This window comes from Oncorhynchus tshawytscha, linkage group LG20 (assembly GCF_018296145.1).
Source record: "Oncorhynchus tshawytscha isolate Ot180627B linkage group LG20, Otsh_v2.0, whole genome shotgun sequence".
NCBI lineage: Eukaryota > Metazoa > Chordata > Actinopteri > Salmoniformes > Salmonidae > Oncorhynchus > Oncorhynchus tshawytscha.
In genome coordinates this window covers 19,567,316-19,584,913 of record NC_056448.1, presented here as the reverse complement: position 1 = coordinate 19,584,913, position 17,598 = coordinate 19,567,316, and the positions used below count along the sequence as shown (strand labels likewise).

The 17,598-nt window shown below is 41.7% G+C and overlaps 1 protein-coding gene across 1 annotated transcript in view; it reads right to left on the bottom strand.

Annotated features, from left to right (window-relative positions):
• The window catches only part of brinp1 (bone morphogenetic protein/retinoic acid inducible neural-specific 1), a 151,746-nt gene that overhangs the window by 58,998 nt on the left and 75,150 nt on the right, over nucleotides 1–17,598 (bottom strand). The window contains exons 3-5 of the mRNA XM_024380473.2: nucleotides 16,355–16,545; nucleotides 11,823–11,992; nucleotides 912–1,017 (exon numbers count right to left, since the gene is read on the bottom strand). Of these exons, the coding sequence (XP_024236241.1) occupies nucleotides 912–1,017; nucleotides 11,823–11,992; nucleotides 16,355–16,545 (467 nt within the window). The remainder of the gene's footprint in view (nucleotides 1–911; nucleotides 1,018–11,822; nucleotides 11,993–16,354; nucleotides 16,546–17,598) is intronic.

Sequence of the window (17,598 nt, the reverse complement as noted above, 5' to 3'; positions counted from 1 at the left end):
ATCAAAGCAAAGGGTGGCTATTTGAAGAATCGCAAATATACAATATATTTTGAAGTGTTTAACACTTTTTTGGTTTCTACATGATTCCATGTGTGTTATTTCATAGTTTTGATGTCTTCACTATTATTCTACAATGTAGAAAAAAAATCTAAAATGGAAAATTCAGCGGTAGCATACTTCTGTCCTTGCCTAGCACTGTCACATTTGATTCAACTAATTAACAAATCAACACCTGTATTAGCTAAATTAGGTGTGCTACTGCTGGTCTGGAACAAAAGTCCACACATACTGCAGCCCTCCACCACCAGGAGTGAAAAACACTGTTCTATATAATGTAGAAATGGAGTGCTAACATTATATATCATAGCTCCATACAGAGTGCCACTAATAGAGTCTGAGCACCAATACATACTTGAGCTTAAACCTTTCGTGCTATTATTCAGCATGCAAGCCTTCGCTTCGATCAACACTAGTCAGATCTTCCCTACTGATTGAGAGGACCAGGATGAATTGTGTGGGTAAGTTAAAATGTTATGACGCTTACTGGGTTTGAACAACACTAGCAACATCAGGCTTGTGGGTTTGATTACTTCATGGGCCACACACGCTACAAATAAAAGTCTCTGGTAACCTGTATGACCATATTATTATCATTAGGACAAGAGACCCAAGACCAAAGTAATGGAAGAGGATCACTGAGAGCGGAATTGTGGAGGAAATTCGATTCCATCTCTGTTTTATTAGTCAAAATAGATTCAAATTAATTTCACAAATCGTGCAAAACTCCCTAAGAGGTGTTTTTCCTAAATGGACTGGAGAATGGACTGACCACGACCTTAACACCCCTCCCCCCAGCCAATGTAGCCTCCCGTAGTGAAAGTACGGTAAGAGATACAGTTGGGTATGTTTACCTTGCAGATGGAGCTTGCTCTCTGGGCTCTGCAGGAGGACGGAGCTCACTGAGTCCAGATTATCATAGCTGCTGCATCCCAGCGGGCCCGTGCGAGTCTCTGTCACCTGCAAGAGAATCAGGACAAATACTTCAGGAACAGTAGGGGCGAGAGACACTGCGGTGTGTGTGGATGTGAGTGTTGGGATGGGGGGTGATCATAAAGAAAATTGTTTTCATTATGATTTAACTAGACTCTGAGTAGAGATTTACACATGTAAATCATCAAGCACGCATTGATTTCATTGAAGGATTGGAACGAATGTTTGTATCATGCCTTTGTATGTCAAGCATTATTATATTGAAAAAATAGCACAAATTGTACCTACACACTGAAGAAGGATGCAAAGCCGAAACGTCAGTGTACGCTATGCCTGATGCAGTGAAAATAATAAAATAATAAAAAATTGAGGTCAACTTTAAGCAACATCTTTTTGAGTGCGGACCCATTATACCTTGTTTGTCTGAATTTGCGGGTTTAATGAACCAGCCAAGGTACAGTACCAGTCAGAAGTCGGACACATCTACTCATTCAAGGGAATTTCTTCATTTTTACTATTTTCTACATTATAGAATAATAGTGAAGACAGCAAAACTATGAAATAACACATATGGATTCACAAAGTAACCAAAAAAATGTGAAACAAATGTTTGAGATGCTTCAAAGTAGCCATCCTTTACCTTGAAGACAGCTTTGCACACTCTTGGCATTCTCTCAACCAGCTTCAACCATGTGAGCAGCTCATAAATATCTTAACTTCATGTGTGTCACGCTAGCACATACATGTTCTGCGGCGCTGAGCTAAGTAAGCTGTAATTGGGCCAGAGCACAGCAGGCCTTTCTAAGCAGCACTTTTATAAGTACCTCCTTTTTATATCCATCTGTGACGTGTACCATGACCGGCTTATTAGACACATTTTCTTTTAAGGAACTTTAAAGGCTTTGTTTCCTTTCAAAAGAGGTGAGACGTTAATGGACTTTTTTCAAACTGTGCCTGCGCCCCACTTTCTGCTAGAGAATAACACTTCCCTTATAAAAGTCGCAGTAGTGGCCTCTCTCCCAGCCCAAACTTCAATCTATGGCATAATTAGGGTAGTCAAATGTGAGGGTGCTTTTAGTTCCGACTACACGTCTGACTTTAAGATTTTTTTAAAGAGAGTGCTCTTGAAAAGGGTGCCTTTTCTTCCCATTATGAGATGACCGGCAGTGTTCAGTAGTACTTTCACATGATTCCAAGAAGCCAGATGAGATGCTACTAAGCAAAGGAGATTAAGAGAAAAAAACTCTTGGCATTAACCTCAAACGAATTTCACTCAGTCTTTGGCTTGGTTAGAAAACTCTAAGCTTGAAGGTGGGGGGTTGCGTTAGCAGCTTGCATGAAGTCCAATCTCATGTGAATAGGGGATATCGAAGATGTGGGAAGAGTCAAATACTTCATGGTGAGCAAAGAGCTACAGATACTGATACAATTACATTGACATAGAATGCAGTGATGGGTAAATCGAATCATCAAATCACCAAGTAAAATGTGTTTAGAGTCCTTAAACGTCCTCTTTCCCACATCCTGTTCAGCCACCACTACAACACTTTACGATTGACAATGTGACAACATTTTCCTGTCTTTAATGTTGATTCAGTGCCAGATGACAGGTTGACAAGCAGGAAATGAAACAGATGTACTGTATATCCTGGCGTCACTCTCTTTATGGGGTAAAACTTGAAACCAGGGGGGAAACAAAGTGACAGGCTCCTAAAAACACACTGGGCATAGACGTCAATTCAACATCTATTCCACATTGGTTCAACGTAATTTCATTGAAATGACCTGGAAACAACATTGATTCAACCATTGTGTGCTCTGCAATAACAGAGAATGCAATTGAATAGTATGCTTAACATTGAATAGTATGCCCCTTCCTGTCAAAGGGTAGATATGCTATGTTCTGCAAAACTATGACTGAATCATAGCACAACGGACAACATAATTTTAAAAATCTTTTGAAAATGTAACTGTATGTAAAGGTAGGTTTGCTTGCAGCAGCCATACCACTGCAACTCTCCACCACTCCAAACTCTAAAATGTCAGAAAGCTACAGTAGAGTTATTGACAGAAAAGCCCAAACAATACATTTTACAAGCTCTCTGCAGCCTTGCATAACGTTTCAAAGTAGATTGATTATTGTGCTTGCCTAGCCTATCAAACAGTGGCATCTTGATGGGTGCTGACAGGGTGCTTTTCTCCCTTTTGTTGTTGCTTATCATAGAATAAATTACTTTCTGGTTGTATTGCACACACATACACAGACATACGCACGCACACATGAGAATGCAGAAAATACAATAGACATTTTACCTCGATCAATGTGTGCTATAGTGGATCACATCCAAGAATCATATTGTCAAAAGGTGGAAAGACCTATTCAGGAAAAACAGATTACCATCCTTGATAATCTGAATGCCCAGTAGGATATCAGGCAGTTTCTCTCCACACAGACACAAACACACTATCTCTCAAACACACATACGTACAATATTGAGAAAAAAAATGTCATACAACGTAATAAAATACAAGGAGCAATCAAAGAGCTGAAACAGGCCAAGGAGGACTTAGAAGATCTGGATTGTTAAGCGGAACACAACTCAGAACCCCAGGGAGACCATGCTGTTTCGTAGTCCTAACTACCATGGCCCTAGAACACACTCTTTGTCTCTTCTCTGATCTCCAAAATCCAGGATACCTAGAATCACAAGCATATTTGGATTATAATGACAGGACGATAACATTGTTCCTATGTTCGTTCATTTTTCGATTTTTTTTCAATGCATACTCAATTTCTATTCAGAGCAGGATAATTGATTTGTGGGGTGCATTACATCCTATCCACCTCTTCTCATTTAGATGGATCCCACTACCGGTTAGAGCATACTTCCTGTCAATTATGTGCATAACAGATTGCTAAGAGCACGTCACACTGGAGACCTTAAGAGCATTGGCATTTCAATATGTTATGTAATGGGGATGAGTGACAACATTATGTTCAATACCCATTTTGTTGAATGACATCACCATCTATTTTTAATTAACACCAATTGTTACAATTTGTATGGTGTCTGTGAATCATAGAGCTCCAGCAAACTTTATGCACTGTTGCAGTCGTATTCCAAATTTGCAATTGTACATTTTTCCCTCATGCACCAATTGTGACAGAAAAAATATGACTCCAATAAGACTGGCTTTAGGAGTTGTTGCAAGCTTGCTGAAGTTCAGGAAATTGCTCGTCCACGCAGTTCATATCAAATTTGATTTATCATGAGCCGAAATGAGACAAAATGTTTTCTTAAGAGCCCTTCCCAACAATGCAGAGAAAGTAAAAATGTTAACTACTACATTGACACTCACACAAAACCCACACACACACCGATACAACACAAACATACACACAGACACACTTTCACACTTATCACATGCTGTTGCTAATCTTCTTATTCTTACTCTCACTATTATCCATTCTGATGCCTAGTCACTTTACCCTGCCTTCAGCCTATGATGTGTGTGCATTTGTGTGTGTGCGTGTGTGTGTGTGTGTATGTGTTGTATTGGTATGCATGTGTGTGAGTGTCAATGTAGTGTTCGTGAGTGTGTATCAGAGGAGGCTTGTGGGAAGAGCTATAGGAGGATGGACTCACTGTAATGGCTGTAATGGTGTGTTTATAGTGTGTATATACTGTATAGTCTTGTGAGTGTGCGTAGTCAGTGCAAGATAGGGTCAATGCAAATAGTCTCTGTAACCATTTAACTATTTATCAGTCTTATGGCTTTTTAGCAGTCTGATGGCTTGGGGTTAGAAGCTGTCTCGGAGCCAGTTGGTCTGAGAGATGATTCTCTGGTACCGTTTGTCGGATGGTAGCAGAGTGAACTGTCTATGGCTTGGGTGGCTGAAGTATTTGGCAATATAAAGCAAAATCAACTAATCATTCCTTCTTCCTCCATAACTCTTTCTTTCTGAGAAATATGTAATTAACTACTAGCGGTTAAGGGCATTGGGGCCAGTAACCGAAAGGTTGCAGGTTAGAATCCCTGAGCTGACTAGGTGAAAAATTTGTCGACGTGTCCTTGAGCAAGGCACTTAACCGCAATTGCTCCTGTAAGTTGCTCTGGATAATAAATGACTAAAATGTAAATGTAAAATTACATAAATGTACATGTACTGTATATTGCCAGGTCACAATGTGCTTGTAATGTCAAGAGGAAGTAACTTGCCTCCTTCACCAACAATGAGCCCACCTATAGCACGCATGGCAGCCATTTTGTGCTGCACACCTACACATCAGTTGTTGCAGTGCAGAGGTGAGGAGGTTTACTACTGACAACACAGCCCTTTGTGGTATAGCTACAGTAAGATAATCAAGGCACAGTTATGAGCATCATTTATTCTCAAAAGTCCTGAAGACATCTAGCGCTGTCCTTTAACCATATTTGCTGTTGCACAACTCTACCGACTGCGGGCAGGATTAAAATGATGGTAGCCTGAGAGAAGGAGGGAATAGATTGGGGCTTGAGGGAGGGATACATCCAGTATGATGGAGTGTCTTCATCAGGGGACTGCTGCCACTGCAGAGCTTTCTTAATCTGCCCATCACCTGCCACTCGCCTAATGACTTTCTATTTCTGGAAACATTGAAATTAAGGGACATGCTCCCCAGTAACTCTCTGTGGCTGGACACATCTCTGAAGGGACATGCTCCCCAGTAACTCTCTGTGGCTGGACACATCTCTGAAGGGACATGCTCCCTAGTAACTCTCTGACACTGGACACATCTCAGAGGAAGTATGCTTTTGGAATGTAAAGGAATTCCATGAAATTTAGTAAGAGGTAACTTCACTGTATCACATGGCCTAACCGCACAACTCATGAAATGTGAGGTGTTTTAATTGTGTTCCGAGCCTACATGGAAAGGTAACAATTGGTAAAATTGGTAGTGCTTAAACTGAGTACCAAGATTGAATAATAATAAGGCTGCTTCAAAAATTCAAATGCCTTCATTAGGCCACACCCTCCTCAACCAACCAATCAAAGCCTAGTTATATTCACACCAAAAAATCTGGGTTAAATAATAGGGCCTGTTAATTTTAACACCTCAGACACATTTTGCTCCACTCTACTCCAGAGCATTGGGGACCACAGAGGTGGCAATCACAAATTAGAAACAGGATCCTGCTGCATCATCAGTAAATCTGCATATTGAATCCTGGTGTAAATCAGGCCAGCAGAGTGACTCCTCAGGGAAGTGACCTTGTGGGAATACAAGCCAACGTCACACAGCAGCAACCATATTCCTCCCCATCCCTGCATAATCATCCTGGAGCTTGGTAACAGAAGAACTGCCTGCTCGTAAAATTGTAATCTTTCATTAAAACGCTTTACTGGGCATCTTATTTACTTTCTTAAATTATCCACCCCTCATAGGTAGCTATTGGGTCCTGCTACACCAGGGATGCGGGCATCTGAATCATGAGGGGCCGCAGTGATTTGGGGGTTTGTGTACCCACATCCATACCCACATATGCAGTCATAGTCGGCCCTAGCCTTTTGGGGGCCATAAGCAAAATTTTGTGTGGGGGGGGGGGGCACCCCACCTTGGGAGCAAAGCATTTTAGCGGCCACCCTCTTGACAGCGGAGAGAAACATTTGTAAAAATGTTAAATATATATACATTTTATTTTAGTTTTATTTAATTAGGCCACCAATAGCCCATCCATGCTGGGCTGTCAGTAGCCCATCCCTGTGCTACCCAGAATTACATGTCTCCTCCTTTTCATTTGTCACAGCAGGGTGTTAGTGCCATGCGCAGTTCTTCTTTGTGCTGTTTATCTCTGATTTGGGGTATGTTACAGGTTTAGCCAATATGCTGTGTCCCAATTATTTGTTTCTTTGCCCTGCTGAGGCATGGGTGGATGGAAAGCCAAATGAATGGGTAGCCAGGGTACCAAACACAATGAAAGGTAGTTGGCTGAGGGAATGGTGGGGGTAATGGATGGGTTGACCTATAGATAAATACTGTGGTCTGATGAATAGAAATATGGATGGATGGATATTGCTGTGTGTATTTAATTGCAAAAAGCAGTAGAATAAAGTGGATGCTCTTGGCAACTTTAGTTGTCATCTTGTCAATGTGTAGGAAGTGAAGAACTGTTCTACATTCCAGGAGACAAATGAAGTACAGGAATACCCCCATATGATCACATCACTCAGTAACCTCAGGTCAGTCTGCCTGTAGCAGCTGTGTGTGTGTGTGTTCTCTTTCTCCTTAGATTTATTCCATTTAAAAGCTGATGTTTAAAATTACTGAGCTCCCTTGTTCTCTTTTAGGGCGACTGAATTATAGTTATCATCGGGCCTGAAAATTCAAGCCCGTCTTACCCAACCTTGGTGAGCTGAAGCCTGAGCCTAGGACCGGTCCAACATCACAGAAATGTAATGAGCCTGAACCTGAACAAAACCCCTTAAAACAGTATATTGATTTAAACTGGTGTTGAGAACAATGCAGCAGCAGAGTGAGAAGACGAGGAAACAGCCCTTGTCTTAGAAAAGCACGGCGAGAGGAAAACTGGGCCCGTCCCGGCTCATAGGGTTCGGGCTGAGAATGAGAACTCTACACTGAATCAAGAGAAAGATGTCTCAGGAAGTACACACATTTCACTACACACACTTCACAACTTCACAGCCCCGACAAGAAACTGCCGGTTACAGAGACACTTTGGCCCAGAAACCTTGTTTGTTTGAAATGATGTTATTAAGCCACCCATAGGGCTGTGAACTTTTTAAAGCCAAAAGGAAAGGAGGTGATGGTTGAGGCTTCTAGGCTCCAAAAATCAATTGGTTTGGGCAGATAAATTCCTGTGTGGGGTCTTAGAAAAATAACAAGTCCACGGCTTGCCCTGGGCGTCACCGGGGCAGTGGAAATAAGTCTTAGTTTTGATTAACGTTGGCATGTTGCTGGAACCTCTTAAGCAGTGCTAAGGCTTGAGGAGACGGGGGGACGGGCCAGGGATGAGGGCTTGATAAATATAGCCAGGCTTGGCAGATCAGTGGATGCTCTCAGGCCATCCCAGCACACACTAATGCCTGTACACACATACACACACACGGACACACACACAAACACACGCACACATTTTCCTACTCTTCATTTTTCTCCTTCTGCCTCACCAAAACCTATTGAATTGTCTGGGGCACGTCCCCCCTCCAGCAAGAGGTATCAGGACAGAAAGAGTGTCAAGGCCAGAAAGATCAGGGCTTACTCTAGACACATGACAACACAAACAGTATTGTGTGTGCATATATGTGCACTTGCTTGTGTTTGTATGCGAGATAACATGATAAGATGAGGATATGAAAAATTCTGAAAGGGAAATTAAATACCACAACTTACCTGTATATACAATAGCAACTTCCAGGTCTTAAAACTCACATTACATTACTGCAAGCAAACCACCAAGTAAAACGGCACTGCAACCAAACTCAACACTGCAGTACTATACGGTAAATGTGCTTACTCGCCAGACAGGAAACATCTTAGATTTGGACTCTATTGATGTCTTTGTGCCTGTGTTTTCTCCATAGGCCGCAGCATCTCACTGTGAAGTTGGACTCACAGCCATATTAAATCAATATTGGAAGTGCAGGGCCTTGTTCTCTGTGTTTATAGATCCAGGCTGTGCTTCAGACCCAGCTTCCTCTCCACGTACAGATCGCTGTCTGTCTGCTACGTGACTGCAGGATCAGTCGCTGACTTTACTTCTGCCGTTACCTCCTATTTATAGTGGGATAGATAGACCAACCAGTGATTTTGGATGGTAGTATTTCTGACAAAGCGTAGCAGTTTCAATAGTATGTGTATAATTTGTGTGGGCAGTGGCCTCAAACTCAGCAAAAAAAGAAACGTCGCTTTTTCAGGACGCTGTCTTTCGAAAATCATTAGTAATAATCGAAATAACTTCACAGACCTTCATTGTAAATACGTTTCCACATGCTTGTTCAATGAAGCATAAACAATTAATGAACATGCACCTGTGGAACGGTCATTAAGACACTAACAGCTTACAGACGGTAAGCAATTAAGGTCACAGTTATGAAAACTTAGGACACTAAAGAGGCCTTTCTACTGACTCTGAAAAACACCAAAAGAAAGATGCCCAGGGTCCCTGCTCCTCTGCGTGAATGTGCCTTAGGCACGCTGCAAGGAGGCATGATAACTGCAGATGTGGCCAGGGCAATAAATTGCAATGTCCATACTGTGAGACGCCTAAGACAGCGCAACAGGGAGACAGGAAGGACAGCTGATCAACCTCGCAGTGGCAGACCACATGTAACAACACCTGCATAGGGTCGGTACATCCGAACATCACACCTGCGGGACAGGTACAGGATAGCAACAACAACTGCCCGAGTTACACCAGGAACGCACAATCCCTCCATCAGTGCTCAGACTGTTCGCAATAGGCTGAGAGAGGCAGGACTGAGGGCTTGTAGGCCTGTCGTAAAGGCATGTCTTCACCAGACATCACTGGCAACAACGTCGCCTATGGGCACAAACTCACCGTCGCTGGACCAGACAGGACTGGAAAAAATTGCTCTTCACTGACGAGTCGTGGTTTTGTCTTACCAGAGGTGATGGTCGGATTCACATTTTTCATCGAAGGAATGAGCGTTAGTAACAGTCAGTATCTACACCGAGGCCTGTATTCTGGAGCGGGATCGATTTGGAGGTGGAGAGTCCGTCATGGTCTGGGGCGGTGTGTCACAGCATCATCGGACTGAGCTTGTTGTTGCAGGCAATCTCAATTTTACGTGTTACAGGGAAGACATCCTCCTCCCTCATGTGGTACCCTTCCTGTAAGCTCATCCTGACATGACCCTCCAGCTTGACAATGTCACCAGCCATACTACTCGTTCTGAGCGTGATTTCCTGCAAGACAGAAATGTCAGTGTTCTGCCATGGCCAGCGAAGAGCCCGGATCTCAATCACATTGAGCACATCTGGCACCTGTTAGATCGGAGGGTGAGGGCTAGGGCCATTCCCCCCAGAAATGTCCAGGAACTTGCAGGTGCCTTGGTGGAAGAGGGGGGTAACATCTCACAACAAGAACTGGCAAATCTGGTGCAGTCCATGAGGAGGAGATGCACTGGAGTACTTAATGCAGCTGGTGGCCACACCAGATACTGACTACTTACTTTTGATTTTGACCCCCCTTTGTTCAGGGACACATTATTCTATTTCTGTTAGTCTGTGGAACATGTTGAGTTTATGTCTCAGTTGTTGAATCTTGTTATTTTCATACAAATATTTACACATGTTAAGTTTGCTGAAAATAAATGCAGTTGACAGTGAGAGGCCATTTTTTGTTGTTGCTGATTTTATATATTTTTTTGTCAAAACTGATTTTTTATTTTGTCACGGTTTACTTTTGGGAATCAATGCAAATGGATTTCTGTGATACTGTTGTCCTCCTAAATTCTAAATTCGGTCTGTTTTTGTCACGACCGTTGTTGGAATGAGACCAAGGTGCAGTGGGGTGAGCGTACATTTTCCTTTTTATGTTATAAATGTCACCAACAAAACAAGAAACAACAAAAACGAACGTGAAGCTGACTAGGGCTATACAGGCCACTAACACAGACAACTACCCACAAAATACAAAAGGCTACCTAAGTATCATTCCCAATTAGAGACAACAATAGACAGTTGTCTCTGATTGAGAACCATACCCGGCCAAAACATAGAAATACAAAACATAGCATGCCCACCCCACATCACACCCTGACCTCACCAAATAGAAAAATAAAATGGCTCTCTAAGGTCAGGGCGTGACAGTTATTCTCTTTCTTTTAATACACTCTTTTTGTTATTTTCTATTGTCTTCATGTGGTTTACTTTAGGTATACTGAATAATGGAGTGTTTCTTATCAAACGCCTGAAGGACCAATTGTTCCTTCCACTTAAATAGAAAATACTATCAACACATTGTAATATATTTGATGAAATTAATGTGATGAAGTGTTTCTTGATTTGATAACATTTCTGCCTCACTAAATAAGCTATATTTGCCCTCAGTTGACACAGTCCAATCATGATATATGGTGAATGTAATTGTAGTGTGAGACAGATTAAATGATTAATCAACAATACTTGGCTTTGAGTAGGCACATTCTTTGATGTCTGATAAAAAGAATAACAGACACATTCAGACGCACGCGCACGAACGCGCCCATGCACACAAGCACACGCACACATACGGACACACACGCACATTTCCTAATATTCCAATATATCCCACAAACACAGTCCAACATCGGTACCACTAAGAGATAGTGCAGGTTTGTCAGTCAAGAAGACAGTCAGGACAGGTTTTCTCTGGCTCCACACAATGTGGCTGGTTACAGTGGCTATACTTATTCCGTTGAGAATGTGCTGTGTGTGCTTCTTCCCTCATCGACTCCTCGCCCGGCCCTGACTCAGCAGCCATTGTCAATTCTGTTTAATTTTGTCATGCTTGACTTCCTGCTACCCAGAGTCCTGTCTGCCAGAACCTCTTCATCTGCCTGTCACTTAGGACAACAAAAAGATGACAAGACACTCTCTCCAGGGGGCTAGGAGGGGGCTGGAGGAGGCCAGAGGTGTGTGTGTGTACCTGAATAAGATCATGTTGGTCTTGTTAAAAAACCTTGTTAATAAAGATCACTTGTGGGAGCTGCAAAATGGTGTTGCTGACATTATCCCACTTTTTAAACACATTCCTTTTATATCCATATTCTGTGGGAAACATTTGAACATATTTAAATACTGTTTTTTTGTGTATAGATGGCATACCTTGATGGCATTGGTGGAGATCTGGATCTCATGGAGTTTCCGCATGGTGCCATCTCGGTCGATGAAGTATGAGGATGCCAGCTGGTGCAGGGCCTCCACATTCTGAGTGGCGTTGACCAGCTTTCTGTCCAGCTTGTTCTTGGCCATGTACATGGTCAACGCCTCCTCGCCTACAAGGAAGACAGGACGTGGGACTTGTATTATGATACAGCGAAATATGATACCATTGTTGACTTACTCTTTTCCTTGGTATCATCATTCACTCAAGTACAGGGCCTTGCGAAAGTATTCACTCCCCCTTTCCTATTTTATTACTTTACAACCTGGAATTAAAATAGATTTTGGGGGGATTTGTATCATTTAAGTTACACAACATGCCTACCATTTTGAAGATGCAAAATATGTTTTATTGTGAAACAAACAAGAAATAAGACGAAAAAAAAAAAAAACTTGAGCATGCTTAACTATTCACCCCCCCCAAAGTCAACACTTTGTAGAGCCAACTTTTGCAGCAATTACAGCTGCAAGCCTATTGGGGTATGTCTCTATAAGCTTGGCACATCTAGCCACTGAGATTGTTGCCCATTCTTCAAGGCAAATCTTCTCAAGCTCCTTCAAGTTGGACAGGTTCTGCTGGTGTACAGCAATCTTTAAGTCATACCACAGATTCTCAATAGGATTGAGGTCTGGGCTTTGACTAGGCCATTCTAAGACATTTAAATGTTTCCCCTTAAACCACTCAAGTGTTGCTTTAGCAGTATGCTTAGGGCCATTGTCCTGCTGGAATGTGAACCTCCGCCCTAGTCTCAAATCTCCGGAAGACTGAAACAGGTTTCCCTCAAGAAATTCCTGTATTTAGCGCCATCCATCATTCATTCCATTCTGACCAGTTTCCCAGTCCCTGCCGATGAAAAACATCCCCACAGGGATGGTGTTCTCTGGGTGACGAGAGGCGATGTGTTTGCACCAGACATAGCGTTTTCCTTGACGGCCAAAAAATTACATTTTAGTCTCATCTGGCCAGAGTACCTTTTTCCATATGTTTGGGGAGTCTCTCACATGCCTTTCTGCAAACACCAAACGTATCTTGTTTTTTTTTTCTTTAAGCAATGGCTATTTCTGGTCGCTGTTCCGTAAAGCCCAGCTCTGTGGAGTGTACGGCTTAAAGTGGTCCTATGGACAGATACTCCAATCTCCGCTGTGGAGCTTTTCAGCTCCTTCAGGGTTATCTTTGGTCTTTTTGTTGCCTCTCTGATTAATGCCCTCCTTGCCATGTCTGTGAGTTTTGGTGGGCGGCCCACTCTTGACAGGTTTGTTGTGGTGCCATATTCTTTACATTTTTTTATAATGGATTTAATGGTGCTCTGTGGCATGTTCAAAGTTTCTGATATTTTTTTATAACCCAACCCTGATTTGTACTTCTCCACTACTTTGTCCCTGACCTGTTTGTAGAGCTCCTTGGTCTTCATGGTGCCGCTTGCTTGGTGATGCCCCTTTGCTTAGCGGTGTTGCAGACACTGGGGCCTTTCAGAACAGGTGTATATATATTGAGATCATGTGACAGATCATGTGACACTTAGATTGCACAAGGGTGGACTTTATTTAACTAATTATGTGATTTCTGAAGGTAATTGATTGCACCAGATCGTATTTAGAGGGTCCATAGCAAAGGGGTGAATGTACAGTATATGCATGCACAACTTTTCAGTTTTTCATTTATTTTTTATTTTTTGAACCAAGTGATTTTTTTCATTTCACACCATCAATTTGGTCTATTTTGTGTATGTCCATTACATGAAATCCAAATAAAAATCTATTTAAATTACAGGTTGTAATGCAACAAAATAGTAAAAACGCCAAGGGGGATGAATACTTTTGCAAGGCACTGTATGCACACTTTGTTGTCCATCAGTTGCTAGTTAGGCACCAAGTATTGAAGTACTGAAGTTTCCAAGCCATCTCCATTAACTTCACTGTAATCATAATTCTACTTTGTGGAGGGAAATAGTACTTCCTACGATTGTGATATGTTGATGTCCCACCTAACTATCTTAAGATGAATTAAGCAATGGCTATTTCTGGTCACTGTTCCGTAATGTCGCTCTGGATAAGAGTGTCTACAAAATGATTAAAATGTCAAATGTAAGTTAGTTCTAAAGTGACTATTACTGCCATTTATGCATTAACATTTCACTTAAAACAGTCTATGTTCCCTTAATAATTCCAGATGATGTGTTTATAAAGGTTGAAATGGATATGGGCGTAAGTGAGTGGATTGCTTTCACACCGAGGGAATGACCTTTAGTAGTGAACATCCTGGCACCGCAGGGGAAGAAGTGAACACCCCAGCAGAAAGCCCTGAACCTTTACACAGCAACAAACAATGACTAACGCCTGTTAGTTAAAACGACATAAAGGTCATTTGAACAGCATAAACAGCAAATGTTTCCTATAAGCCAAGTTATCTGGAACTCATTCAAGAACATGTCACATATATTCACAACTCCCTGCATCATGATTGGTTATATGGCCCGTAGCTATGCATTTGGATTGGTCACTTAGCTTGTGATGGCTTTGACCGGGGGCGGCATTCAGGCCCATGTCTCATGCCTGGTTGGACCAGCAGTACCATGGCGTGGGAATATGACAGACCCATTCTCTCCCTGCTCTTCCCCGGGGGAAGGAAGGTTATACAGACACCCTTGGCCTACTGCATAAGGATAATGATACTACATTAACTCTCTATCGCTATAGCTTTGCCCCTCTCCTGTTTATCCGAAAGTAGGTCTACTGTACATAAATATGTTATTTTACTGCTCTTGTCCCAGTGAAGTCAGGCCCAGCTAGATTTTATACTTGTGGGTGATTTTTTTTAATAAGAAATACATTGTCTCACATTTTACTGGGGCAGCTCTTTGACGATGTGCCTCAATAATGACTAAATTGATTCATACCTATGGCTGAGCCTTTAGCATTCTAAAGCTCTGTCTCAGTCTATGGTCAATGACGTTTTGCCATTTTTATGGATTTACAATATTGCCAAACAGGGGCACAATTTTATTGGCTACTGTAATGAAATAATACAAGATGATGGATATATAAAAGCAATACATGAGGGGAAGGTATCGATTTACCTGTATATCATTTAAGCACCAGTGCCTACTGGTGCTTAAAAGCAATGGAATTGCTTGATATAGGTACTCTACTGAGGAGTTAATGTTACCTGTGTGTGGGTTACTGTATATCTTACAGGATATATTACATTCTATTATTATACTGCACAATGGCAACATGTGCACTTCCAATAGTGTCTGCATACATATGAACCAAAACACATGCAGAGTAAAAGACAGATGTGCAAGCAAACATACACATGCTACATCCGCATACACTCATGGACACACACAGACATACACACTCCTTTTAGCTCATAAAGTGAGTCTGGCGAAGAGAACACGGTCTTTTCTGTATTCCTTTATCACTTTAGATGCAATAGCTCTGGGCATTCAGGACAGCTTTCAGTACATTCCTGTAATCTGGGTTTATCAGATCACATAATGGTTGTCTTTATTAATATGCAACCCAGAGATTGAGATGAGTGACTTCTAGGCGATAACGCTCTGAAATGCCTTCAAGGTTATAGATGATCTGGTGAGAAAAGAGAGTGTGTGTGTGAGAGAGCAATAAATAAAGAGTAAGAGAGAGAAGAAACCGTAAGAGAGAAAAAGAAAACCGCGAACAGAGAAAAAATTATTGTAACCTGCAAAATTGCAATCAGTTCTGTGTCAATATTCCCTGAATCTATCATCAACCTTTAATCACATGTGCATTTGTGGCAGCAGTGAATCATCCTGCTGGGAATGGTTTTATTTTGAACGTATTAATACTTTACCTTAGTATCATATTTCGCTTCAATATCACATTGCAGAATTCCATAATTAGTGTTAGTGTGAATCACCTTGCAGACCTGTACTTGATATTGCAACTCTAAACCTCTGCCAATGAAATCCCCCACCCTTGCCTTAACTAAATTATTAAACAGACTGTTTGACATTCAAGTGAAGTCTCAGATTTATACAGAAAAGATAGCTTTCTATAGGATCAGCTCCTCAGTGACAGTTTGATTTACCAATGCTTAATGAGATAAAACTACGTCTAATGAGATACAACTACGTCAAATGTTATCTTAACAGGACAGAACAATGAGAGGAAGTGCAGCTTTTAGATGGGGTAGCCATTCAATTATGGCAAGCCAGGCATATGCTCATTTGACAGTCAAAACCACCAATTTACCCATTGATATCTCATCTACATTTATTTCCCATCAATTCCCCATCAATAAGCCATCAAAAAAGTGTCATGGACATTAACAGCACTTTGCTTAAATAAGGTCACAGGGAAACAATTTGGTCGAACCAACCACAATCAGGAGTCATCACCTGGCAGCCCGGAGCCAAATGCGTCCCACAAGCCATTGTTGTGGCTCACCAAGGGTGTCTTAATAAAGTAGAAGTAGATATATACTTTCTTACCTCCCAAGGTGGCTGATATGAGGATGTGGGTTCCATACTTCTTGATGATGGTGTCAATGAACTGCTGAGTGGAGGGTCGTCGCCCTAGCAACCGGACACTGCGCTGGAAGTCCGGCATAAGTGGCACGGGGTTCCGGATCAGGTCCCTCCTCTCGATGGCTGTGTTCCTCACCTTCCAACGCGCAAACTCCCTACAAGGAAACCAGCATAGGTAAATGCTTATGTCTTTAAATATTCATCAATGGTATTACGACAACCATTTATGCAACAGCAACAAACCGCACTGGGGACAAGATAAGTAGATGAGCAAAATTGAAGGTCATTTTACAATTGGCACCCGCTATAGCAAGCATCTTCCCTGTTGACATAATATCATCAATGCCATACTTGACTAATGTCTAAAATGGCAGTTACTGTTCACAATAGCTACTGGCAATGTTAAGACAAGAGTGTAAGTCAATTGTGATCAGATTCTTATTGAAAGGGAAGATGTATCGCCATCACTAAGTAAGATTTTTTTTAAATACTAGCAGCACATGACACCATGTAATGACAATTAATTAGCTTTTTTTAATGTAACCTTTATTTAACTAGTCAAGTCAGTTAAGAACAAATTCTTACTTACAATGACAGCCTACCAGGGAACAGTGGGTTTTTTAACCTTTTGGTTACTGGCCCAACACTCTAAACAGTAGGCTACCTGCCGCCACAGCTGGCTACCAGTTTTCTGCTTGAACTTCCAGTGAACATCATCTCACGCCATTGAATCATCATGTTATCTAATCAAGGAAAACGCCAAGCATGGCTGTGGGCTATGCCTGATTCTCTGTAGGTCCTGATTGTGTGAATGATCAGCATTAAACCAAACCGCTTTGGCCACGGGCCAGATCTGGGTCCTGCAATCAGGCAAAACTCCTGATCTCTAATTGAATCACAATCATAGACCAATATTCTCATAGACATTTGAATTACACTAAAATGTCTACTATAGACATCCAATTTCAAAACAAATAAATTCTGTCCCTATTGTGTAAATTGTATGGTCCAATAACTGCAATGGGAATGCTGGTCCAACATTACCCCAGGGCATGGCTGGGGAAACAACTGAAAGAGCTACGTGATTCCACAAACAAGAAAAGCATAGCATTCTACAACTATTACATTGCAAAGTAATCCAGGTGTTATTCAGAATAATTTCCCAGATATGAATTTTAACAACAGCATAACTATTGCATAATCAGCCT